The 27,766-nt window shown below is 33.9% G+C and overlaps 1 protein-coding gene and 1 long non-coding RNA gene across 7 annotated transcripts in view; one reads left to right on the forward strand and one right to left on the reverse strand.

Annotated features, from left to right (window-relative positions):
* Positions 1 to 27,766, reverse strand: part of FSTL5 (follistatin like 5) — a 781,414-nt gene that overhangs the window by 638,998 nt on the left and 114,650 nt on the right. For 3 of the 6 annotated variants that reach the window (XM_030816289.1, XM_030816287.1, XM_003257914.4), the window contains exon 3: positions 11,751 to 11,784. The exons of 1 other annotated variant lie outside the window; for it this stretch is intronic. In XM_030816289.1, coding sequence (XP_030672149.1) covers positions 11,751 to 11,784 — 34 coding nt within the window. The remainder of the gene's footprint in view (positions 1 to 11,750; positions 11,785 to 27,766) is intronic. 2 more of the 6 variants (XM_003257915.4, XM_012507957.2) reach the window with 1 other exon arrangement.
* Positions 607 to 25,236, forward strand: LOC105740073. The gene is made up of 6 exons (XR_001116069.2): positions 607 to 1,044; positions 10,704 to 10,879; positions 13,327 to 13,516; positions 19,898 to 20,135; positions 20,881 to 21,010; positions 25,059 to 25,236. It is a non-coding gene; the product is annotated as an uncharacterized LOC105740073 (long non-coding RNA).

A 27,766-nucleotide genomic window follows, 5' to 3' on the forward strand; every position in this document is an offset into this window, starting at 1 on the left:
CAGGTGGATCACGAGGTCATGAGTTCGAGATCAGCCTGGCCAATATGGTGAAACCCCTGTTTCTCCTAAAAAACACAAAAATTAGCTGGTGTGGTGGCGGGCGCCTGTAATCCCAGCTACTTGGGAAGCTGAGGCAGAAGAATTGTTGGAACCTGGGAGGCAGAGATTGCAGTGGGCCGAGATTGCACCACTGCACTCCAGCCTGGGTGACAGAGCAAGACTCTGTCTCAGGGGAAAAAAAAAAAAGTTACTTAATGGGTACAATGTAGACTATTTGGACTATTGGATAATGGTTACACCAAAAGCCCAGATTTCATCACTATGCAATATATTCATCTAACAAAACAGCATTTCTACCTTTTATATTTAAACAAGTAATTAAAAAACCACATCCATAACTTCATATTATAATTGTATTAATTACATATTATTTACATAATATATTAAACATAATATATCATATAATCTATAATATTGCATTTCATATATTAATATTTTACTTTAACACTGTATATAATTTACCTATATTCTCCATACCAAGAGTTTTAAAGAAACTTAAAACACAATTTATTAAAAATTATAATAGATAATAATGTTTTACCCTGTCCATGAAAGGATAGCAATTTGTATGGCAAATTAGAAAGATTGCCATATAAAGAAAAAAATAAAACGTAATGGTACCTCCTAGGGTAAACCATAAGTTAGGCTCCTTTGTGTTCTAAGTCATCCTATTAAAGTCATTGCTGCTTCATATCTCTGAGAGAATTAAATGTTTATGAACCCCAAATAAGGACAACAGGTGACATAGAGCCCTTTCCCTTTATGAATTCATGCAAATTACATCTTGACAATTATGACTTAATCCCCATGATTCTAAACCACTGGAAAGAGTTTTAGGCACAAGATTAAGAGGCGGATGGAACTGGAGATCATATCTTAAACGAAACAAGCCAAGCAAAGAAAGTCAAATATCACATATTCTCACTCCTAAGTAGGGGCTAAAAAATGTGTACACATGAATGTAGAGAATGGAATGATTGACAGGTAATGAAGACTCAAAAGGGTTAGAAGATGGGAGCAGGAGGATGATGAGAAATTAGTTAATGGGCACAATTTACATGATTTGAGTGATGGGTACCCTAAAAGCCCCAACTTGGCTACTATGAAATCTGTGCCTGTAACAAAACTACATGTGTATCCCATACATTTGTACAATTTTTTTTTTTAAAGAGACCTCTCACGGTCTCAGGATTTACAGGAAAAGCTACCTGATCTTTTTAGGCGATTTTAGTTGCTTTCTGGAAAACATGGACTACTGTGTGGTATGGTAAGATTTCCGAGGACCTGCAATCTAAGACTCAGGAAGAAATTATTTTTTAATTTTGTTCAGTAGTGTATCTCCAGTGCTGAAAACAATGGCATGTAGTTGATGTTCAACACATAAGTCTGAAAAAGTGACTGTATGAAGCATTACTACATCTAAGTTAAAAGCTTCTTACTTAGAGTTATGTCTGCAAGCTAGATTGCACCCTCTGGTTTTTCTATGTGCCTAAACCATACACATGTTTTCTCTACCCTTTGGGCTTAACATCTTGTACCTCCTGATTGTCATTGCCTGCATCAGTCTTGCAGATGAGTTTGCTTCCCAGAATCTTCCTGAAAGAACAAATTATCAGTCTTATCAATCTCTGATCATAGCTTGGTACTTTACATTTCCATACCAGATCCCTAATTGTTCTTAGTTCTAGAATGAACTGACACATTGATCAAAGATCTTTGTCCCAGACTATAGAATCTGCAGTACTTAATTTAAGTAAAAGAGATTAAGGGATGTAGAAAATAGCTGATAGGATTCAAGAAAAGGTTTGTGTAGTGAGCTGTTAGAAACAGCTTTTAAAGGTCCATCATAAAACTGGGACATCAAAGGATTTGCTGCCTCTGCATTATCGGAATTAGCCATAGAGGAAGACTTTCCCCTACCTTCTGGCTTCGGGCTTCAGAGCCACACTGCCTTTGCCATTATCTGTGAAAGGAAAATGGGTATCCCACAAAAATGGGCTGGCATTTCAGTAAGTCATTCCATAAAAGGCCCTGCTTGCACGAATCTGATAGGAGAAACATCAAGCAAATCTAGAAGGCTAACTGCAAAGGGATCTAGGAAATGTAGCTTTTGATTTGCTAGGCCCTGTACAAAAGTCTATAAAAAGGAAAGCATGCCATTTTGTGTTTGAAATGGTTTTTAAATGAACCATTTCACAGAATCCACCACAGAGCATATGCAAACTTTATTTTAAAAAGGATATTCACTAACACTTCTGAAGCAATACTGGAAGTTTTTCACAAATATACTTGCATATGTAAAAATATTCTGAATTCACATATACCAAAATGGTACAATTGTCATTTTTAGATGATACATAGATGATCAATATTTACCTTCTTGTGAATATATGCAATTCTTCTGAGAGTTTTATAAAATAACACAGAACTTGGAAAGCACTTGGAGAGGACCTGACAGATATTTTGTCTTTACTTTTTATTTCCCTGGCACCTAACACTGTTTCTAATATTTAAATTAATATATATTTGTTTAAGTAACCTTCATTATCTGATGCAGCTGAGCTTATCATTATCTTTTCTTTTTCTGAATTCTTCTGGCAAACTAACATTACCACAAAATTTTGGGCACACAGCAGTTGTTTCTAAATGTAGCAGTAGTTAACTACAATCAATAGTTTCAGTAATTAAGTTTGTTTCTTGTTTTTTTTAAGAATTTCAGATAAATTCCTTTATTTATTTATCATTTATTTATTTTAGAGACAGGGTCGCATTCTATTACCCAGGCTAGAATGCAGTGGCATGATCATAGTTACTGCAGCCTTTAACTCAAGTGATCCTCCAACCTCAGCCTCTGGAGGGACTAAATTACACACCTGCCACCATGCTAGGCTATTTTTTTTTTTTTTTTTTTTTTTTTTTTTTTTTTTTTTTTTTTTTTTTGTACAGGCAGGGTCTCACTATGCTTTTTAGGCTGGTGTTGAACTCCTGACCTCAAACAATCCTCCAGCCTCCCAAAACAACTGGGATTATAAGCATGAGCCACTGCAACTTGGCCCTAAATTTAAATATATGCCATTATTATAACATCAAATTCATACTCTGAGAGAATAATGCTTTATTTCCCCCCAAATAAGGAAAATGTCTTTTATATATATTTATGGTCAAAGTACTGTCTACTGTATTTTTTTTCATTATGGTGCTCCATGCATCATGGTAAAAACAAGATAAGAATAGTGTTAGTCTGAAAATAAATATGACAGGACAAGTAGAGGATACTTAATATCAGTAGCTCAGGTATCTTCAAGTTTGGAAAATATGTGAATTGCAACTTATAACTTTGTAAAATAATGATTCGACATAGAAGTCAACACTTCTTGAACTCTAATTTTAACATTATATGAAATTGAGGCTTTTTGATAAATATGTTTCTACCATGGATATACTTAAAATATGATTTTTTGCATTTTACTCAAAAGGGTTATATAGTTAACTTCATTTAATACTTCAAACAGCACTTTGTGGCATATTATATTTATATTACAGGTTAGAAAGGGAGATTAAGAAATCTTAAGTGGGGGATAAATAGTTGAGTCTAGTGTTCAGAGTCTAAATTCTGGGATAAAGGATTATGTAAAAATTTTTCAATAGCACAGAGCACATTTGAGCAGAATTTCCACTCATTTCAAGTGTCCTGTGGATAATGATTCCATGCACCAATAATTTAAGAAACAATGACATAAATTTTAGTAGAATGATATTATTACTTATTATCTAAGTAATTCAAAAAAGTTATTACCCATATAATGAGCTGCAACTGTGAAATATATCTTATAATTATTTAAAAGGGATATTATTTGTTTTTTGGCATAATAGATAAAACTCTAGTGTATCATATTTAAACAACAAAAAACCCATCTATCTACTTAGTATCATAGAAGTCATTGGGTATAATACCACTTACAGAATTGCAAACCTTTTTATATGAAATTTTTACATTAATAATTCTAAAAAATATTTCAAATAACATAAAAATACTTAAAATGCACTTAGCTAAATGCTAAGTTCTTAGACAAGAAGGATATTCTAAAATATCCAAGCAAATACACTCTTTAATAAAGCCAAATTTCATGTTTATAGTGTCTGGACAGACAAAGCAAAAAAAAAAAAGGAAATGTGATAGAATGTATAATTTTTATTGGCAAATAAAACGGGGATTTTTGTAAGAAAAAAATGCAATATTCATATGAACATTTCAAAAGCTGCTCTTTCATAAAGGCCAGCCATTCTAGGTAAGTGAAGTTATTCCTTTAAACTAAAGAAATGAAGCCATCAAACACATTTTGGTTAATATTACTTGATATTTCTTCAAACATGACATTAAATTATTTCAGGAGACAGCTTACTTATTTTCTATTTTTTGTTTTTGTTTTTGTTTTTTTGAGACGGAGTTTTCCTCTTGTCGCCCAAGCTGGAGTGCAGTGGCGCGATCTCGGCCACTGCAACCTACTTCTCCTGGGTTCAAGCGATTCTACTGTCTCAGCCTTCTGAGTAGCTGGAATTACAGGCGCCCACTACCACGCTTGGCTAATTTTTGTATTTTTAGTAGAGACGGAGTTTCACCATGTTGGCCAGGCTGTTTGGAAACTCCTGACCTCAAGTGATCCACCTGCCTTGGCTTCCCAAAGTGCTGGGATTATAGGCGTGAGCTTATATGTATTTTTTACAAAACTTCCACTAGAAAGCATTTAGCTCTCTGTTAAGTCTAGAATCAAGAAATCTTGTTTTGGTGATTGAAAGAAAGAACAATATTGAGATGTTAATGTGTAAGTTAAGACAATATTGGTTTATGCAAATAAAAGCCTACTTAAGCGTCTGAATACCATTCATTTTATATCCAATGCAGATTTCAACAAATTCATTATTTATTATTAATAGAAAAAAGCCTAAATCAATTTATTCTGTGTTGTTTCCCCCAACATCGCTAATGTGTTGATATCTTTTTAATAGCACTGTCTCCTGGTGGGCAAAATGAGCTGCAAAATAAATCACCCTGAAACCCAGACAAATGGTCCATTGGATAAGAAAATTTTTATTGGTGGTAACCTTTTGAAAACTAGAGGATATACGCAAAATGGGGAGAGAAAGATTATGTGTTTGGCATAACATGAATTGAGCCCTTCTTAGAATAAATAAGAAACATGACCAGTTACTTTTTGAAAACTCTTCTGGTTGATGAAAATGGGATTATTAGATAGAGAAGGATGTTCTTCTCCCTGCTTCCTGTGACAGAAGAACATCCATCAAGATCATTTTAAATTGTAACAACTTATTTCAATGAGTCTGATAAAGGATGGAGACTAAATACTACCCTTATACCTAGAAAAAGTTATTACTTACATTGAGATCTATACTACTTGAAAGCAACTTAGAGAGGTATTTGATAGCATCATTTAGATTATAGTGAATAGGTTAAAATTTACTTAATTTTCTTTTATAGAATTGGTTATTGTTTTATAGAATTATTAATTTTGAACAACTGTTAATTATTCATGGTTTTATAGAATTGTTTATTGGAACTGAAATTATAATTTTGAATGTTTGTCAAAGTACCAATTATTATCTTATGTATGTAATGGCTTTCAGAATTTGTACTCAATTTTACTATTTTTATTTCAAAAACTTGCATTATCACAAAAACATAAATCTCACTCACATAAAGACATGACATATTTTTTAAATAGTAAAGATCATAAATGGAACAGATGTCAGCTAATGAAATCAGAAAATCTTTCAATGAGCTCATTATAATTGAGAATTACATTTTTAATTGATTTATTAGTCAACAATTTGCATTTGTATCATTAAGTATAAAGTTAAGTGTTTTGAAATATTTTAGATTCTCTTATTGGTAATTAAAGAGTTGCCAGTTAATCATCTACTATCAAGTTATGCATATGTGACACTGATATTTTGCTGTGAGGTAAGCAATACTTACTCATGAGAATGCATTCTGCCCTTATTTAATTTTGAAAATTGATTTTTAATAAAATAAATCCAAGAAAATAGAATTGTTCTCATATAATGCAATTGCTATGACATAAAAATTATAGTATAAACCATTTGTTGTCCTCTCACATTCTTTTACAACAGTTAATTATTTTTTAAGAATTATTATTACAAGTCTACCATAAATAAACTTGTCTGATGTTTATTCAGCACTACTGCTTGCTAAAAACAACCAAGAAAATAAATCATGAATCTCTTGATTGATATTTTCAAGGAGTAAGTTTTCTTGTCTTCTAGGTACTTGAGGATTATAAGTATTGACTATAATAGACAAAAATACTTAATTTTCATAAATCTTACAAACAGTGATTAACTTCAAAAATAACTTTTGGGACTCAAAATTAACAAACATAACATTCATAATAATTCATGTATTGGCCAGGTGCAGTGGCTAATGCTTGTAATCCCAGCACTTTGGGAAGGCGAGGAGAGCAGATCACCTGAGGTCAGGAGTTCGAGACCATCCTGGCCAACATGGCAAAACCCCGTCTCTACTAAAAATACAAAAATTAGCCAGGGGTGCTGGCATGGCATTTGTAATCCCAGCTACTCAGGAAACTGAGGCAAGAGAATCGCTTGAACCCAGGAGGCGGAAGTTGCAGTGAGCCGATATCTTGCCACTGCACTCTAGCGTGGGCAACAGAGTGAGACTCTGTCTAAATAAATAAATAAATAAATAAAGCATGTATTGCAGTTCACTAAAAATATAGTGACTATGCATTTCATGAAATTGTAATAAACTCCATTTCAGGTATTACTTATGCTACTGGCTATACTGTATTTTGTAAATATAAAGACATGCAATAATTTGGAAAGTCTCACATAGGGCTAAAATACATGAATTGCCATCTTTCAGTTTTACAAGACATTTTAATCAGTCAATGTAATATAGCTAATGGCTTTCAGTACTAAGAATCTGAAGGCCCATTTCTATCTATTCACCATTTCTGACTGGCTACCTGACCTTGAAGTAGTGAGCCAACCTCAGAAACTGTGAGATTAATCTACTAGAAAGAGCTCTGAATATTCAGGCATTCTAGATTTGGAGTGCACTATTTCTATTCTCACAGCAACACCCCTCTGACTTGATTGATATAAATATATGTCCCTGGATACATTAGGCGATTTTCAGTGCTCTGAGGTGCCAATATATAATAAAGAAAATAAAGAAGAATCTGAACACATGGTTGCATAAAAATATGTACATGAGAGAGGAAGAGAGAGAGAGAGTGTAGACTGCAGGCGCCATAATACATTTATTGTCCCAAATGCACACTTTTAATTTGATTAGATATAGTCTTAACATAATATTTTCCTATGGTTACATATACATAAGAACATTTGCTTTATAGGAAGAACAACTGTGTGGCTTCCCCTTTTCATGTACACCAATATATATGACATAATACTTGTCTCATTGAGCTTATAGAGGATTATAGAGTTTTGACTGATAAATGTTTATAATAATACCATTGTTTAATGTCCTTGTAAAATCATAAGCCTTAGAATATCTTATATGTAAAGGACTTTTAATACGATGGATATGCTGTGCTAATTTTTACCAAAAAAGATTAATCATATCAAGGGAGGTTGAGTCACTTCTCAAAGATAAGTAATTAGTAAACAACCTGGCAAAAGTCCTAGATACTTTCTTAGAACACTATCGTGATGTGTTTATCATCATCGATTTTTTTTCTTAAAGTTATGAAGCACTGAACAGTATTTATGTAAATTTGCAAGAGAGTCAATATTTGTAACCACATGATTAAAGGAAACTAACAGATAAATAATAAAATTCATATCTATAAAATTTATGATAACAAAAAGTATCACTAATAACAGTATGCTAAATGTACCTAATGTACAATTGGTAACTTGTTAAATAAAACATGATCTATTTTAGGAAAGAACAAAAATGGCAATATTGATCTAAATTATTTCCTTTTTTGTTTTTTCGTTTTTTTTTTTTAAGAGACAGATTCTTGCTCTGTCACCCAGGCTGGAGTGCAGGGGCATGATCTCAGCTCACTGCAACCTCCTTCTGGCTTCAAGCTATTCTCCTGTGCTAGCCTCCTGATTACAGGCATGCGCTACCATACCTGGCTGATTTTTTATTTATTTTAGTAGAGATTGGATTTCACCATGTTGGCCAGGCTGGTCTTCTGGTCTTGAACTCCTGAGCTCAAGTGATCCAACCACCTTGGTCTCCCAAAGTGCTGAGATTACAGGTGTGAACCACCATGCCTGGTCTGAATTACATACTTTGGATATGATTTCTCAAAATGCTGGCATGTATGAATGCTAAGTCTTATTGAATAATATGTATTTGAAGATTAAAATGAGATGATATATGTAGAAAACTCAATACAATGCCTGAAACCTAACAGATATTTACGAAAACATAAGTATTAAAATACATTATATGGAAGTGGTCATTAGGGAAATAACTTTAGAGCTCAGTGTCTCTTAATTGCAGAGTCTTAACCAAAATATAACTGGAAATGAAAAAAACATACTTTATTTTTATCACTTCTGAATGCATAAAGGCAAGAGTGTCCACTTGAAAAAACAGGAGGAGAAAATTTTGCAATAAAAGCAACTAAACTTTTTCGGTCGATGGACAGTCCAACATCCTTTTATTTACAGAGCAAGGGTAAGGCTGATACTGAGGAGCATGCAAGAGTGCAATACTACAGGTACTTTCCACAAAGGATATTATCATTATGGTTGTCATAAATCTTTTAAATTATTTCAAAAACTAAAAACTTTATTAAGTTGACAGACTCTGCAAGTTATTTGTAAACCAATAATTACTGAAATCTCAAACTCTACTACAGTTTTCTCTGAGAACTCTAGAGAGCTGCTCTCAAATATAAGTGAATAAAGAAATCATAAATTTAAATACTTCTGTAAAAAATATTAGGGGTGAACTAATTGTGTTTCTTATTTTAGATATGTTCCTCAAAGGAAAACATTGTCTAATAATAGTTACAAAATTCTCAATGCATTTTAAGCACTTAATGTACAATATTTTAACATGTTTTATCTGTTGTGTTACTGAAGAACACTTTACTAAATATGGCTGCCTGGTAGTTGACCCTTACTTTCAAATCTGTAGGACTATCTCATTTTTCTGTTGTAATCTTCAGTGTAATTTTATGGAAGGTTATCTTTAACAAATGTTTTATGTGTTAATAAAAGTTCAGGGCACTGGTATCATTACGTTGGGGTTGCTGTCATTAGCAGAAATAGGCACAGAATGCAGAAAATAAGACTTCTAGACATACTCCTGACAATGTAATAAATGTGTTTGAATAAATGAAGTTAACAAATAGCCAGGAACTTCAAAGAATTACTAGCTGATAATTGATTACTAATATCAAATGAGGACATAGCTCACATTTCAATAATTAGTAATCAATGAATATAAAATATTTGATTTTCAGAATTTTTGTCATCTGCCAATGAGTAAGCTATAGCTTTCATGGTTCAAAATGGGTTTTTAATCTTTTAATATTAACATCTGAAAACATTTTAAAGAGGTCATTCCTAATTTCTAGTAAAATAACATTTCAAGATGATTCCCATAAATAGTCAAGAAAAATGTAGTGCTTTTCTAAGTAGAGATAAGCAACAAGTCCTCATGTAAACATGTATCTCTAATTTACTTAAAAGCCAGGAGTCTAGGGCCAGGTGCCGTGGCTCACGCCTGTAATCCCAGCACTTTAGGAGGCCGAGGAGGGAGGATTACGAGGTCAAGAGATCAAGACCATCCTGGCCAACACGGTGAAAGTCTGTCTCTACTAAAAATACAAAAAAATTAGCTGGTCGTGGTGTCAAGTGCCTGTAATCCCAGCTACTTGGGAGGTTGAAGCAGGAGAATCGCTTGAACCCAGGAGGCAGAGGTTGCAGTGAGACGAGATAGCACCACTGCACTCCAGCCTGGGCAACAGAACGAGATTCCGTCTCAAAAAAAAAAAAAAGTTAGAAGTCTAAAAGCCACAATGTGTGTGAAAGTTCTGAACTATGTGCTACCTAATAATAGTGAAAGGAGTGACAAGCATCTTCTTGAAATTGTTATTGCATTATAAAAGAAAACATATTCCTAGATAGTAGTGGAAAAACATAATTTCTACTACTCCAGATGATATGATTTATATACCCCAAGGCAATAAAGTATCAAGTAGAAAGCTACACTACACTTATTTTTACTATAACAGAATACAAATACGATTTAAGATAAACCTGAAACCCTGGAACCCTTCATGAGAAGGAAGATGCATACTCAGTAAGCTTAAAATGCATATATCACTTAAATGCACATCATACAGCACATCTTGAAGTAAAAATTCCCCTTTTCAACACAATAGTATAAAACTTGGAGTTAATATGAGTGCTTTGAGGATAAATAAGTATAATAATTTCACATATAAAATAACAAGCAATACTTCAGTTTGCTGAAAATGCACACAAATGGTTTGGGAATCCCTGGAAGAACAGTCTTACATAATTCATTTGAACAAAATATATCTAGCAAAATCATTTAAAAACACAAATGCATGTTTTTTATTCTTCAGCAATATAGACACACAGATGACCCAACATGGAAAAAAATATATTGTAGAAGTCAGTCAGTTGTGGGGAAATGTGCAGAGAGGATTTTATTTGGACTTGTTATAAATAAGCAAGATTGTATCGACAATCTAGAGAGCCTCTGAAGTGTAACTACCCTTTCAGCATTTCAGAAGACCATGTAAGCTTAATAACTACTTCATATTTATTTTTTAATTTTTTTAGAACATTGAAAAAAGTAAAAACAGGACACTTATCTTTCTATTCAAAAAGGAGGGGAAAAAAACTGGACAATTGTGCTTCACTCCATAGACAGGCTTGGGGCTGGGATGCCTTTGGGAAGGGAAAGGTGAGCAAGGAAGCCCAAAATGTAGACTAAGAAGAGCCAACACATGAATGGAGACACCAGAGGGATCAACCAAAGAGAAGTTTGTGATATGCTGTCATTATGATCAGCAGAAGCACAAGTTAATGGAAGCCTTTTATTGAAGGATGACAATCTACACAGAGTAATTTATTATCTCAATGAGTAAACTTCAAAATTTAAGAATATGACTATAGAGAAAAGAGTCTTCTAACATTAGAATGATGTGGCCTATGCCATACTAGGAGCTATCTCCAACTTTTAATGCATAAATATGTTCTAGCCTTTTTGTAGAAAATTAACTAGATGGTAATGACTAAATAGTTGGGTCTCCATGAGACACATTTTGAGGAAGTCCATTTGCCAATACGTAGAAGTGACACACACCAACTCGTAGGGACAATGGTTGGTGGAGGAATTCAACCACCACAATATAGGGAAAAAACAACAACAACAACAAACTTGACGTTTTCAAGAGCACAGTATGAAAATGGAAAACATCAACAGAGAATACCCTTTGGCCCTGGAGAATCCTCAAAGGGCGCAAAATGGCTGTAAAATCACAGCGAATATTTTTAATTATCATTATTTTCTCATTTTTGACTGTTTATTCAAAGTAGCATCACATCTCCTTTTTCTTTCTTTTATGAGTTTATATAATTGTTATCTTAAAGCAATCACTTCTTACCTTTGACTCTTGAACTTTCTTGATTTTTTTCCTGCTGGAAATAAAACAGAAAATAGGTCAAAATATGTAAGTAAATATGTGATCAACTGTTCATATAAAGTTTCACTATAGAAAGATCAAAATGATTTTTATAAGTATTTCCAGGAACATGATTCTCACCTTTAAAAAATATTTACATATAATTTTTTTTTGAGAGAGCATTTTGCCCTGTTGCCCAGGCTGGAGTGCAATGGCATGAACATGGCTCACAGCAGCCTCAACCTCTCAGACTCAAGTGATCCTCCCGCCTCAGCCTCTCAAGTAGCTGGAACTACAGGCACATAACATTATACCAGGCTAATATCTTTTTTATTTTTTGTAGAGACGAGGCTTTTTTATTTTGCCCAGGTTGGTCTTGAACTCCTGGGCTCAAGCAATCCTCCTGCTTCGGCCTCTCAAAGTGCTAAGATTAGAGGAGTGAGCCCCCATCCCCGCCTTATGTAAAATATTTTATTGGAGTAGTAATAACTCTTGGTGGGCATATAATTCTCTAAGAATCACTAAATTGTATGAATATGGATTTATAAATAAATAAACCAATGGTTAATGAATAATAAATAATCATGCTTCTCAAATGCCTTAGGCCATTCCATTTAATTCTAACAGATATTAAATAATGCCTTCGGAATTTGCTTTCAATGGCTCTACATTAATCATAAATTGTTGGTGAAGGAATAAGTTTAGGCACAAACATAGGGGAGAATTTTACTAAGAAAACACAAAAGACTTTTCAACTGTCTTTGCTTTAGTTTAACTTAGAATTGGACCCCATCTAACTTCTTTAAGGCTAAAGTTGACAACAATTCTATGATTTATTCAAAGGCTGCTCCAGTCAGACTTGTCTTTCAGTTTGACATTCTCCTTATTAGTTACCAGGCAACCCCAAAAGAATTAGCTTGCTTTCAAGTTTTAAAGTGGATATTGTGCACTAACTTCTCAATTAATATGCAAGCACAGTTTACTCTGTCTAAAAGTTTCAGGGTCTCACACTGAAAATAACTTTGAAATATGTTCCTAAGAAAAAAATGACAATGACATAAACTAAACTGCAGAATTGTATGAATGCCAATATATTTTGGCAAAAGAGTAGGAAAATGTAAAGAACTGATTTTGCTGCAAAAATTAATCCATGATTTAGAATTTGAGAATAAAATGCATAATGGCAAATGTGTATTTATTGAATCAGCTAACCTAATGATATAATTCTGTTAGAGTTTAAAACTTGGTGTTCTAATTCTCTCATCCGAACTCGCCCAACCTCTGTGTTTGAATTCTGTTCTGCTCTTTATTAATTGTTTAATTTAGAGTATCTGTTGGTCACTTGAACTAAAATTTAAATGTACATTACTTGTATTAAAAATACATTAGTTTTTCATAATTCTATAACTAGTAGGGTTAAGTTTTCCGAAAGGACATTCGTTAATGAGAATCTCTTTCTCCCTCCCTCTCCTCTATTAACATTCATTCATTCAGTCAGTCAGTCTTTTATTCATTCATTATTTCACCAAATACGTATGGATCACTTTTTATGTGCCAGACACTATTCCCAGTGATGAGACTATACGGGATGAACAAAACAGAAAAAAATTGTGTCCTCATGGAGCAGGCTTTACAAATTTTATTCAGAAAAGATATGCTACAGAAGGTGACAGTGTTGGAGTGGAGTCACTGAAATTATACATATAGCCACAGGGATAAACTGATTTTTGAATAAAATTCTGAATGAGGTGAGCATGATCCAAGCATATATATGTGAAAAAACATGTCCTAGGGGAAAACAAAATTTCAAATGTCCTGAGTTACATACAAGAGTTCTTAGCATTGTCAAAAATATTAAGGAGATTGAAGGAAGGAAATTTAGTAGGAAATACAATCTGGGCGGTAATAGGAGCCAGACAGACTAGCACTTGGGACATTTAGTAGGACTTTGGTTTTTACTCTGACATAGCTGAGAAAACATATACATTTCTTCTCAGGGGGTAATATTATCTGGATTACATTTAAATAGAATCATTTTCGCTGTCTATTGAGAATAGGTTGAAAGGGCAAGGGCAAAGTCAGGGAGGCCATTAAAGAAGGTATTGCAGTAATTCAGGTGGGCTGTGACAAAAACATAGAACCATGTGGTAGCAGTGTATTTAGAATATCTACTTAGAGCAAGGTTTGCTGATAGATTAAGAGTTTTGCTGTGAAAGAGTCAACAAGGATGACTCCAAGGGTCTGAGCTGCTAGAAGGATAGAAATATGTACTTATTCCTTCTTCACCTGTCTTGCAGCACTGCCACACTCTCTTGAGATTTTCTTCTAGTTCCCTGGCTACCCCTATTGAGTCTCCTTTACTGCTTCCTCTTTTCCTAAGCACTAGTGCACTAGGCATTAAAGTCTTATCTTTCTTCCATATAGCTCACTCTTTTAGCAATCTTTTCTAATCTCCTAGCCTTAAGTCTCGTTCTGTTGCTAAGGATTTGTATATCTAAACCAACCTCATCATTGAACTTCAGACTCACATATTCACTGTCTTTTGACATCCCTACTTGGCTTTCTAATAACATGGCCTACCTGTAATGTTTCAAACTAAATTTCTGACCTTCCCTTACTTCCTTGACCATCTTTTTCATCTTAGTTACAGGTAACTCCATTCTTCTAGTTGTGCATACCCTTAGTGTCACCCTGTGTTACTCTGCCTCTTAAGAGATAATAAACCTCAAATTTTCATTAGTATGATTTTTAAACATGTTGACTTTGAAATTACTTTGACTATAATTCCAAGGATTCAAAGTAGGTAGATAAAACTCATAGGACATATTTCAACCAGATACATAAAGTTTGAAGCCACTAGCATATGCATAAATTATCACTCTATAAATTAGAACATAGAGTAGAGCTCACTGATCTATAACTGAGTATTGCAAAACATATAAGAAAAATATAAAGTTTAATTAACCAACAAAAGAGGATGGAAGCATAAAAAAATTATAGGAGAAAAATCAAGAGATCAAGGTATTATGAAATCCCAAGGAACATATTATTTGGAAGGAAATTTTCAATAGTATAGAATTATTCTGAGAGATCAAGTACAATTATGTCTAAGAAAATGCCCATTCATTATATTGACATAGACAGAATCACTGACTTTAGATAAAACGTTTTTTGGTGCTCATATGGGATTAAAAGTCCAATTCAAATTATCTAAGGAAGGAGAAGAGGGTGATGGAGATACGTACGAAGTGGAAAAATTACATGATGGAAACATGACTAGGAATAAAAAGCCTGTTATGGTGTGTAGCTGGAAACTAAAGTCCATAGAGGTATTATGTTTGTTGTTTATTGGCTTTTTGCTTTATTTTGTTTAGTTTTATAATATTACAGTATTATTTATATCACTGAGATTTGAGAATATATAAATGATGGAAGATACATAGTAGCAATTGAGAGGATTGGGATAAAAAGAAGAGATAGCATGACTGATTGTATAAGGTTATTGACAGGGTGGGTGTGATAGAATATAACTGGGGACAAAATTTAGATAGAAGACCAGTCTCTGTAATAGAACAGGTGGGAACAGGAAGCCTTAGTCATAGATGCAGGAGGTGTCTAGGTTTGATATGACGAATTAAACATATTCAGTCTCTGATGATGTATTCTCTTTATGTAACAGAAGGAAAGGTGGTTGGCTAACTGTGCAAGTTGAGTGTTTTGTCTGAAGTTTGAGAAGATAGAGAAGATTTTAAGTGCATGGCTTTTTGCAAGAGTAGGTGAGAAGAATCACACATACAGCTTGGTATGATTGAGCCAATCCTAGTTGAGCTTTGTCGTCATAAATTTGTAACAATCTTAGGCTTAGTTTACCTATAGTTGATTAGGCTTTTTATTGTTATTATATTTCATTGTATTTGTTTTCTAAAATCAAGTTCTCTATCCATACAGTTTTATATAATTATAAATTACCAATGCAAATGTGCCTAAATATTCTATAAACAAGAAATATTTAAGAAGCATGAATTTGGAGAAGGGAAACTAGTAATTAATTAGTGGACTGGAAAGAATGACAATAGATTTGCAAAGTGAGAGGAAACTTAAGGGTAAACTCCTGCATTACTGTCAAAGTTGTATAAAACTCTTTCACTAGAGACTGATTTAGGATTTGCAAATAATAACTGTTCCAATTTGCTTTTATTACTTTAATGTTACATTATTCACAATGGCAATATAGATTTATCACAATTTTATTTTACAAACTATAACTTCATGTTCAAAATATTTACTTTAAATGAGAAAACATTATAAAGAAAATTGTGATTATTTAATTATGTGAGAACTCATGAGTGATCAGAAACTTTTGTTATTCTGTCCACATGATTCATTTGAAAAACATACTTACGTTAGGAAGACTTAAGTCTTGTCCATAATATCAGAATGTTTATATTTCTAGGTATAACTTAATTTTAATATTCTTTCAAAAGATTTTCAAATAAAGTGAACTTGACTTAAAATAAGAAATATATTTGGTTATGTGTCGAAGCTAAATAATAGCAAACTATACATGTTTTACATTGTACTATTCTATTTCTTGGAAGAATTCCAAAGTGCTGTATATTAATTACATCAGCATACTTCATGAAATCCAGTCCAGTAATGTAAGACGGCTAAAAGCTCTAGCAGACAGTATGATAAAGATTAGCAAAGACAATCTGGGAAGAAGTATGGCTTTACAAAAAATACAAGAGTCAACAATATGGTATCTTAAATATTTTTAAACAGAAATAAAGTAAATGTAACGTAACTAAACCAATGTAAAATTCAGTCAAATTGGGATACACAGTAGTTGTACAAATGATCTACAAGTGGTTCTAAAGCATCTAAACAAACTGGAGTTTAGCAAATAACACCAAAGTACCATGTTGCTAATCTTTTAACTGGGCTGAATGTGACCACACTAGGAGATATTAAGGATATTTCTTATCCAGTATCTGGATTTATGACATAATGATTATTAACATTTGATGATGGCTATGTTATAACATGAAAATGGATTTCTCCTGATGAAACCCTAAAAATTTCTGGCTACAATATCTTCAAACATAATTTACCTATTTCCTTCCTTCTCACTGAGAAGCAAATGCTCTCTGGAAAGTGAAGAAATTATCTAAATGCTAAATGCTAAGTGCATCATCTCCACAGTAACAGCATTGAGGTAGTAAACATTAGACTATCAATGAATTGTCCTCCCTTTCCATACTATAAGTTTAAACTATTTTTAAGGGAGAGACATAAAGTTCACACAGATAATACCCACAAATACTCTAATATATATACATATGATGTTACATGAATGAGACTAGTCATGTGCTTTCTGGTCAATACCAAGAATACTACAGACTTCCTTTCACATGGAGAGACATAAGAGTGAAGCACATGCAGATAGAATTGAGTTGGTCCCATAAAGAGTTAAACTGATGCTCTCTGACTCTGAGAGAGTATACATAGTCCTTTTCACTATACATAAAAATAACTTGTTTATATAAAAAAAGAAGTAGAAGATATCAAGTGGATATAAGGCAAGGTTCTTTCCCCTTTTAATATGGGAGTAATGAGGAAAAAAATCTAGTTTGCTATTGTTTTTCCTTATCCCCATGTGACTTGTTTGCATTCGGTCATTAATAAAAAACATATAGTAAGACTATGTTATTCTAGATAATTAACAGAATTAACATGACTATTTTTAAAAATAAGTCAAAATTAAAAGGAAAATCTCTGTTGAATAGGTGGCATAAGTTGAGAAACTATAAAGTCCAGGAGAAAAAATGCACTACTTATGATTTTTCTTTGACTAATTTGTGCAATAAAGCACATTCAAGCTGTGTTTAGCTTGGCTAAATGCTGAAAATAAGTTAATTTCTCTCATGGGATTTGAGAAAACTCAAATGTACAGGAGACTTTCACTGGTATATCGAATAAAGCCCAAAATAATTCAATAAACATAAAATTTACAAATTAGCAAAAGATAGAAATAAATTCTGCAGTAGTCAAAAGTGATGTGTTCTAGCTAAAGTAATCTTTCTATCAATCCATATTATCCATAGTTCTTCCTACAGTAAACTGATGATATAATTCACCAAAGTGTCCTTATGTATATATACTTCAGTGCTCAGTTGTGAGTAGGTGGTTTTAAACTTATGAATAATAGTCAACAGATCCTAACACTGAAAATAGTCAATGGATAAAAATAAAGTATATAAAAATATAAATTTTGTGGGAAATATACATAGAGGTAAATCTTACTAATTTTAGCAGGCTGCCTAGTTGAATTTCCTTCTCAGAACTCTTCCCTTCTCTCTGATTGTAATTATTACTTCCCAGGCAAATGCTACCAATTAAAAATGGTTTTAAAAGTGATAATTTGCATGAATACTCATATTCATAATTTGCATGAATACTCATATTCATCATATATTTGTTCTCACGTGCTATAAAGGAGAAGTATAAAATATTAGGGTGTTTTAAAATATATTAGACCCACTAAATAATGTGGATTGGAAATTCATGGAAGTTGAGAATAGGAGAATGTCTCAGTAGATCCAGTCTCCAATAATCTCACAACAAATTTATTCTGTGCTATTCTTCTGACACATGAATACTCATGAACATGTGAGCTTCCCTCCCCAAAGCCACATACATACACACATATAGGTGCACACACACATGCACACACTTTATCAAAAACACCTATTTTGGTGGTGGCAATTAAATTATAAAAATGCCTGGAAAATAGCGGGGAGACTGTGGGCATAGAAAAAAAATGCCTGAAAAATCGAGATATTGTCACTCATAATCCACTACATCAAGTGTACTCAAACTTGGAGTCATACATATATTATCAGTAAACTATAAAGCTAAATTTTCAGTTCTACTTTGTTTAATCAAAATCTTATCATCTTTTATTTAAAATGCTTTTTCTTAGAATTTGAGTCATGTCCCTGATCCAGTCTTACCTCCTCAACAAGGGCTTCGCTGAATATTCTATCTAAATCAGCACCCCCATTATTATTTATCTTAACTTTTTTTTTTCATTTTTCACAAAAGTCACTACTTCTAAGAATAATATATGTTTGTCCCTTGTCTGTTCCTCCAACTGGATTGTATCTTCCATGACGAAAGCTATTCTGCAGTCTCAACTGACATATCCTTAATGTCTTAGCCCCTGCAAGAGTGGACACTTTTCCAACAGAGTCTTCAAATTCCAGAACTCAATAGTCAGGTGGAGGGATAGGCAGAGACACACACAGATACATGCCATAAAATGTGATATTCAATAGTGGAATTACGTATCAAATCTAGGTAGTACAGTCCAGAGAGGAATGTGGTCTTTCTTAACTTGGGCAGCTGAAGGTGGGCTGTGAGAAGGTGGGGAACTGAAGAATTTACAGAGAGAGATGAGATTGTAAAAAAAAAAAAAAAGGTAGTTTATCTCCACAGCAAAGTGTAAAAGTGCATTCTATCTAGGGGACATAGCATAGACAAAGTTATAGATTCAAAAGAGTGCATGATAAGACTGCAAAACAGCAAATAGTGTTGCAGTAGTGCAGAGTTGGAATGGTTAAGTTACTAAATAAGGTTGGGCAAGTAGTATGTTTCAATGATTCATGGAGAAATGAAAGTAATTTTCTTATGCTGGTAAGAAATGTCATTAGATTTATTAGTAGCCTAATGAATATATATTTAAACACAACCTGGAAAAGTTATAGAGTGTCAGTCAACAGTCAACCAACTTCTCCTTTGGTTTAATATTTTGATGTGAAGTTATTCATTCCAATGCTAAAATTGTAGTTGCTTCTTATTGTATATTTTGTATATGATTTTGTATATATTGTATATTATTGTATTTGCTGTGTTTATGTAATTTTCAGTAAGAAAATCTAGAGAGAACTTGTGACTGGGTTGAGATATTCTCAGTATTGCCCCAAATTATAAAGACCATAAACAAGATATCAATGACATGCACTTGACACAAAAAAATCGAACTAGGACAGAATTTACCACCAGAATTAAAAAAAAATTGTATTGTTATTTTATTGCATACAAATTCTGATGTTACATATTACATTTAGAAGTTATATGAAGCAGGCCTGGCATGGTGGCTCATGCCTGTAATCCCAGCACTTTGGGAGGCTGAGGAGGATGCATCACCTGAAGTCAGGAATTTGAGACCAGCCTGACCAACATGGAGAAACCCCATCTCTACTAAAAATACAAAATTAGCCTGGTATGGTGGCGCATGCCTGTAATCCCAGCTACTCTGGAGGCTGAGCCAGGAGAATCACTTGAACCCAGGACACGGCAGTTGTGGTGAGCCGAGATCATGCCATTGCACTCCAGCCTGGGCAACAAGAGCAAAACTCTGTCTCAAAAAAAAAAAAAAAAAAAAAAAAAAAAAAAAAAAAAAGATGTTATATGAAGCACATTCATGTGTGTCTAAATTGAAAATAATGGGAAAATATATTTCCCATTACAGGAAATATTACTAATGGTTTAGAAGTAGTTGTAAACATCAGAAAGTTTGTTGTTGTTGTTGTTGTTGTTTGCTTTTCACCAAGATCATGTATGTTCAAATCCAATGGATATGACATATACACTCAATCAAAACATGCGGTGTCAAATACAGTCTTTAAGAATTTTCCCAGTGTCACAATGGACATCTTTGGTTCATGGGCTCATGAAAGACATAAACACACTGACTTTTACACAGTGAGAAGCACGGACTGGGTTAAGGAATTACGGTCATTTAGGGCAGAAAATATAGCATGGATAAGGGATGGATCAGGTAGTGAGATATGTTAGAAAATAACACAAAGTCTCATATTAAGCATAACAGATAATTGAAATAGTGAAAAGGGAAATTATATAACATACTTTTAAAAAAACCTATCCATGGTACCCACACATATAGGCACTCCTCTCCATAATAAATTAGAAACATTTATTTCTCAATGTATATTAATTTGAGGATTTGAAAAATACTATGGAAAAGAAAATGTTCTTTTATCTAATGTGTGATATAAGATTTTAAAAGTTAGATACATCCTTCTTACAGCATCATTGTTTTGTACTACTAAGCTTTGAGATGAACTATGGGGAAAATCTAAAATTAATATACAACCATACCTCAAACATATTGCAGGTTCAGCTCCAGACCACTGCCGTGAAGTAAATATTGCAATAAAGTGAGTCACCTGAATTTTGCGGTTTCCCAGTGCATGTTATGTTTACACTATACTGTAGTCTATTAAGTGTGTAGGAGCATTATGTGTAAAAATCAATGTGCATACTTTAATCAAAAGTACTTTATTGCTAAAAAATGCTAATGATCATATCAGCCTTCAGTGAGTCACAGGTTTTTGCCGTTGGAAGGTCTTGCTTCAGTGTTGATAGCTGTCAACTGATCAGAGTGGTGGTTGTTGAAGGTTAGGGTGGATGTGGCAATTTCTTAAAATTAAAAAAAAAAATGACGTTTGCTGCATTGATTAATTCTTTCATGAAAGATTTTTCTGTAGCATGTAATGCATTTCATGGATTTCATCTACAGTAGAACTTCTTTCAAAATTAGAGTCAGTTCTCTCAAAGCCTGCCACTGCTTTATCAACTAAGTTTATGTAATATTCTAAACACTTTGTTGTCATTTCAACAACGTTGACAGCATCTTCACAAGGAGTAGATTCCATTTCAAGAAACCACTTTCTTTGCTCATTCGTAAGAAGCAACTCTTTATCTATTCAAATTTTACGGTAAGATTGTGGCAATTTAGTCACATTTTCAGCTTCACTTCTAATTCTAGTTCTTTTGCTATTTCCACAACATCTGCAGTTACTTCCTTCACTGAAGGGTGGAATCATGGGAAGTAATCTATGAGGCTGGAATCACCTTCTCCAAAACTCCTGTTAAAGTTGATATTTTTACCTCCTTCCATGAATCATGAATGTTCTTAATGAGATCTGGAACGGTGAATCCTTTCCAGACGGTTTTTAATTTACTTTGCCCAGATCCAGATCCATCAGAGGAATCACTGTCTATGACAGCTAAAGTTTTACAAAATACATTTCTTAAATAATAAGAATTGAATGTCAAAATTATTCCTTGCTTCATGTGCTACAGAATGAATGTTTTGTTAGCAGGCATGAAAGCACATTAGTCTCCTTGTAAATCTATATCAGCGCTTAAGGGATGACCAGGTACATTGTGAAAGAAGAGTAATATTTTAAAAGGAACCTTTTTTTCTGAGCAATCGTTCTCAGTAACGAGCTTAAAATATTCAGTAAACCATGCGGTAAACAGGTGTGCTATCATACAGGCTTTCTTCTTTCATTTATAGAGCACAGAGTGATTTAGCATAATTCTTAAGGACCTCAGGGTTTTCAGAATGGTAAATGAGCATTTGTTTCAACTTAAATGCTGCTTCCCCAGCAGCAATAGCCCCTAACAAGAGAGTGAACCTGTCCTTTCAAGGTTTGAAGTCAGATATTGACTTCTTTCTCGCTAAGAAAGTGGTGAATGGCATATTTGTTTTCACAGGAGGTTGTTTCATCCACATTAAAATCTCTTGTTCAGTGTAGCCACCTTCAGTAACTATCTTAGGTTTTCTTAATAACTTTCTGCAATTTCTGCATCAGCATTTGGTGCTTCGCCTGGCACTCTTATGTTATAGAGACAGCTTCTTTCCTTAAGCCACGTGAACCAACGTCTGCTAGCTTCCAACTTTTCTTCTGCAGCTTTCTCACCTCTCTCAACCTTCACAGAATTGAAAAGTGAGAATTTTGCTCCAAATTATGCTTTGGCTTGGGGGGGAGATTGTGCTTGTTTTGATTTTTTAGCCAGACCATTGAAACTTTCTTCATATCAGAAATAAAGCTGTTTCACTTTCTCATTATTCATACATTCACCAAAGTAGCACTTTTAATTTCCTTCAAGAACGTTTCCTTTGTACTCACAACTTGGCTAAATATTTGGTGCAAGAGGCTTAGCTTTCAGCCTGCCTCGGCTTTTGTTGTAACTTTCTCAGTAAGCTTAATCATTTCTAGCCTTTGATTTAAAGTGAGAGACATGCAATTCTTCCTTTCATTTGAACACTTAGAGGCCATTGTAGGGTTATTAATTGGTCTAATTTCAGTATTATTGCGTCTCAGGGAATAGGGAGGCCTGAGGAGAGGGAGACAGATATGGTAACAGCCGGTCTGGCGGAGCAGTCAGAACACACACATTTACGGATTAATTTCAATATATTATAAAGGTGCAGTTCATGGTGCTCCAAAACAGTAACAATGGTAACGTCAAGCTCTCTTCCTGATTTGATCATCACAATTTTATGCTTCTATCAAAATATCACATGTACCCTATAAATATATACAAATATTATGTACCTGTAATAATTAAAAATTTTTAAAAAGATCGCTGATCACAGATCACTAGAACAGATACGATAATCATGAAAAAGTTCAAAATATTGTGGGAATTATCAAAATGTGACACAGTGATATAAAATAAGCACATGCTGTTTTTAAAAAATAACACCGACAGACTTGCTTAACACCGGGCTACCACGAACCTTCCATTTGTAAAAAATGCAGTATCTGCAAAGTGCAATCAGATAAGGTACAGTATAAAGAGGTGTGCTTGTTGCTAATAGGCCACTTTTCCAGTTATTAACTGAAATGGAAATAAAACAAATAATTTTTTAAACGACTGGACAATTTTTGTTAGTATTCTTAGGCAACATTCCCTAGTGAAAGAATTAACTTGGAAACATTTAAAGGGTGTACCTATTTAATTTTACAGTATTTTATGAGTTTTTTAAGAGGATAATTAGGAAGACAGCATTTTTCATATGTATGAGACACATTCTAACGAACTCATTTTTAGATATCCTATCTATCTCATTTTTTTCTGAAGAAATTTGAAATATCATTGGAATGCATTAAGTTTCTTATTATAATCTTGCCATTTTAGTAGGCTATTGACACACTAAATAACCACTCACTATTGGAATATGGGTCTTTTTATTTGGAATGTACATGTCTGGCACTGTGCTATTAAATAGGGGTTAACTATAAATAACATAGGTGTCTGACCTCTGAAGTTCATATTCTATCTGGAAAGACAAATAGCTATTACTTACAACACAATGTTAAAGAATTTATAGAGTGATGTGGAAACAAGGATGTGAGGAGCAGCTGCATTTGCTGAGTTATGGGGCAAAGGGAGAGTCTCCAAGTGAAACTGTTACTTGAGCTAAGAATTAAAGGATGGCAAAGTAATTTACTGGGGGAAAAGAGCATTAAGCTGCACAAAGGCACAGAGTTGTAAACTCTTTAATCTTTTGGGAGAAACTGTGAACAGTTAAGCATAACCAACTGCATACTTCTTTGGACATGAGGATTATATAAAAATACATTCAAGAAAGTTTTCTCCTAGTTCCAGGAGAAAATTTATGCCTGGCTAAATATTACAGCTGAAGCTAGTTGGTAAAAAGCCACATAAATTAAACAAACATGCCAATTATTATAACATTATTTTCAGTGTATTTTTAGAGTGATAAATAATGATGATTTTTAAAAACATAACTTACTAATGAAAAGATTTGTAATTAATGGAAATATAAATCATGAATTAATGCTTTGGTTATGAAAATTAGTGAATTTGTATGATTTAAAATGTAGACATGTACACATATGTAAGAATTCCTTCTATAATATTTTTATCCCTTAATAGTTTTGGGTTTCTAATTTATTAAGTCTGCAAATATCCCATAAGTAAGAGTTGTCATAGGAATCTAATTATTTGGTTTGTGAATTCCCAGTGACTGAGAGTAGAGTATGCCTTATCTAGTAATATAAATTTTAGACAGACAACAAATAAGATTATTGAACATATGCTTTGTACAAAAATAACGGTACTCTGTGATATAGAAAATATAAAGACTTATTTCCAGATACCCCCAGGTAAGCCCAAACTAACACAAGACACTCTGGGCACAGGCAACTAAGCTTCTTCATAAGGAGATAAACACGAAGTAGGTCAATAGCATGGAGTCTCAGTATAGACACACAACATGTGCTCACCCTGGGAGACACAGAATTGGTTGTAGATCTATGAAAATAGTGTTGGGACTAGTTTTATTGGGTGGGAAATAATAAAAATAATAATGATAAGATGAAAACACATATCATTCTTAATATGTAGCATGCAATTTTTAAGTTCTTTACCTATATCTCCTTTAAGGTGCCCAAAAATCATGGTCTAGTTTTCCCTGCTTTCACCTTCACAACTGGAGGGTTCATGGAGCTCTCCAGGGGATGACGATTGTGCTATGCAGAGCAGCATTTCTAAGCAAGTGTGAGTTCATGTGAGTAGAGCCAAACACGAGCCAAATTTCCATTAAAAACTATGAGTTCCGCAAGGTGCGATGGCTCATGCCTGTAATCCCAACACTTTGGGAGCCTGAGGCGGGTGGATCACCTAAGGTCAGGAGTTTGAAACCAGTCTGGCCAACATGGTGAAGCCCCATCTCTACTAAAAGCACAAAAATTAGCCAGAGGTGGTAGCGGGGGCCTGTAATCCCAGCTTTTTGGGAGGCTGAGGCAGAAGAATTGCTTGAACCTGGGAGGTGGAGGTTGCAGTGAGCTGAGATCGCACCACTGCACTCCAGCCCAGGCAACAAGAGAGAAACTCCGTCTCAAAAACAAAAACAAAAGCAAACAACAACAACCAAAAACTATGAATTCGCCATATAGTATGTCCTTAAAATAAGTAAAAGAATATTTGACAGGATTTTCATTCCTGTTTTGGCAGGTACATAGTAAAGGTTATCATATAAATCAGCCCAATTTTAACTAAAAGTTGAGTGAGCCTGGAGCATCATGTTTACAATTGTTCATGTTAAAGCCTATTCCCAGCCAGGCGCAGTGGCTCACGCCTGTAATACCAGCAGTTTAGGAGGCTGAAGCAGGACTATCACTTGGGGTCAGGAGATTGAGACCAGTGTGGACATGGTGAAAACCCATCTCTACTAAAAATACAAAAATTAGCTGTGTGTGGTGGCACATGCTTGTATTCTCAGCTGCTAGGGAGGCTGAGGCAGGAGAATTGCTTGAACCTGGGAGGCGGAGGTTGCAGTGAGCGGCAATGGTGCCACTGCACTCTAGCCTCCAGCCTGGGCGACAAAGCAAGACTCAGTATCAAAAACAGAAACAAACAAACAAAAAAACACCTATTCCCTTGAAAAACATACACTCTGCTCTAAGGACTAAAACATATGCAAGATTTAGAAAAAAGAAAACCTTAGAATAATTTAAATTGGTAACACTCAAGAACATGTGATAAACAAAGATATAATTATGGTGGTAAATCAGTCATCTAAGATCTTCACTATTATCAGTATTATTTTCTTCCTCTTTAGGAAAATGTTGACTTACTGCACATGTACATTTAATACCATTATACACACACACACACGAATGAGCAAATATGATTGAATTTATAAGTATATTATTATTCCAGAGCTTTTGTTGATTTCAAGTAAAATAAAGTCATCAAGAAAGTGGATGCATAGATGCCAATAATAATAATAAATGATGGAAAGTGTTGGAGCTGTTGGCTTATGGTAATATTGTAAATTAGATATTCTGAAGAAGATATCCTCTTGGAGTTATGGGGTTCCAAATTAAAAGAGGTAGCTGAAAATTGAAGCAGTCAGCTGATGCTGAAACTGTAGACATTTTTCACTCAGTATATCCTATAAGGTGAGGGTAGACAAAGGGTCTTAGGACAGTGCAAATTGAAGTTTTGGAACTGAGATATTGGCATAATGCTAAAACTCTTGAAGTGGTATATTTGGATCATATGGTAATTCCTTGAAAATCTACAAATTTATATCTCTGGGGAATATATATATATATTAATGAGGTTAATAAATCAATAAAGAGAATATAGACATGGGTTTCCATGCAAGTAAAGGGATTATCATAAATTCAGTGATAAACCTGTGGGGAGATAAAAGATCTTTACAAGTAGTGTAGGTAGCCAGTGGGAAGTGGTTGAACACCAGAGTGTGAGAAAGCTTTGAAGATTTGCTTTTGACTCAACTTCTACCTAACTCTAAATGCTTTATCAATGGATGCTCTTTACATCAGGAATGTAACACACATGTTTGCAAAAGAAAGCCCACTATTAGCAAGATAATTTTAGTGTAACCCAAATCCCTAGCTGGAGTGAACTGACTGATTACATATACTTGCTCACGTATTCTTCCACCTACTCTATTTCAAAACAACAAAAGCGTATGGATTACAAACTAAAAGCATTACATCTTCACAATATTGTTTGTTTGAAAGAATTCAAAGGTAAACTTCTCAGTAGGAGAGTTGCATCATGTGGGAGATCAGAGGTGGTTCTTGGGTGCCTTTGGGTCTCGACCCTGTAGTCTCTTCTCTTCCTTTCTCTTGAATTAAGTTAGGATTAACAGGGAACACTGGTTGACTATCTGCCATGCCGCTAAAAAGGAAGAATAGCTAATCTTTCTGTGAAACTTGACCTTGCAGATGAAAATAACTAGACCAATCAGAAGTATAATTTCCATACAAGAGAAATCAAAGGCAACATGAACAACTTAAAGCATCTAAAACAATTATAATTTTAAAATAAGCATGATGACTATACTTCAGAAAAGAGTTTAGCAAAATGAAATAAGAACAAGAAAGACTAAAGAAAACCCAAGTGAAAATATCAGGCATGAGAAAACGATAGTTGACATAATGAATATGAGATAGGAGTTAAATAGCAGGATAAATGAAGCTGAATTATTAGTAAAGAAGAAGATTGAATTAAGGCAAATAATTCTGGAAAGAAAGAACATATATTAAAAAAGTTAAGTGATACAGGTTTTTAAGTAGCAGATCCATTAACAGTTCATGAGAATTCCAGAAAAATAG

The sequence above is a fragment of the Nomascus leucogenys genome, chromosome 7b (assembly GCF_006542625.1).
Source record: "Nomascus leucogenys isolate Asia chromosome 7b, Asia_NLE_v1, whole genome shotgun sequence".
NCBI classification, from domain to species: Eukaryota; Metazoa; Chordata; class Mammalia; order Primates; family Hylobatidae; genus Nomascus; species Nomascus leucogenys.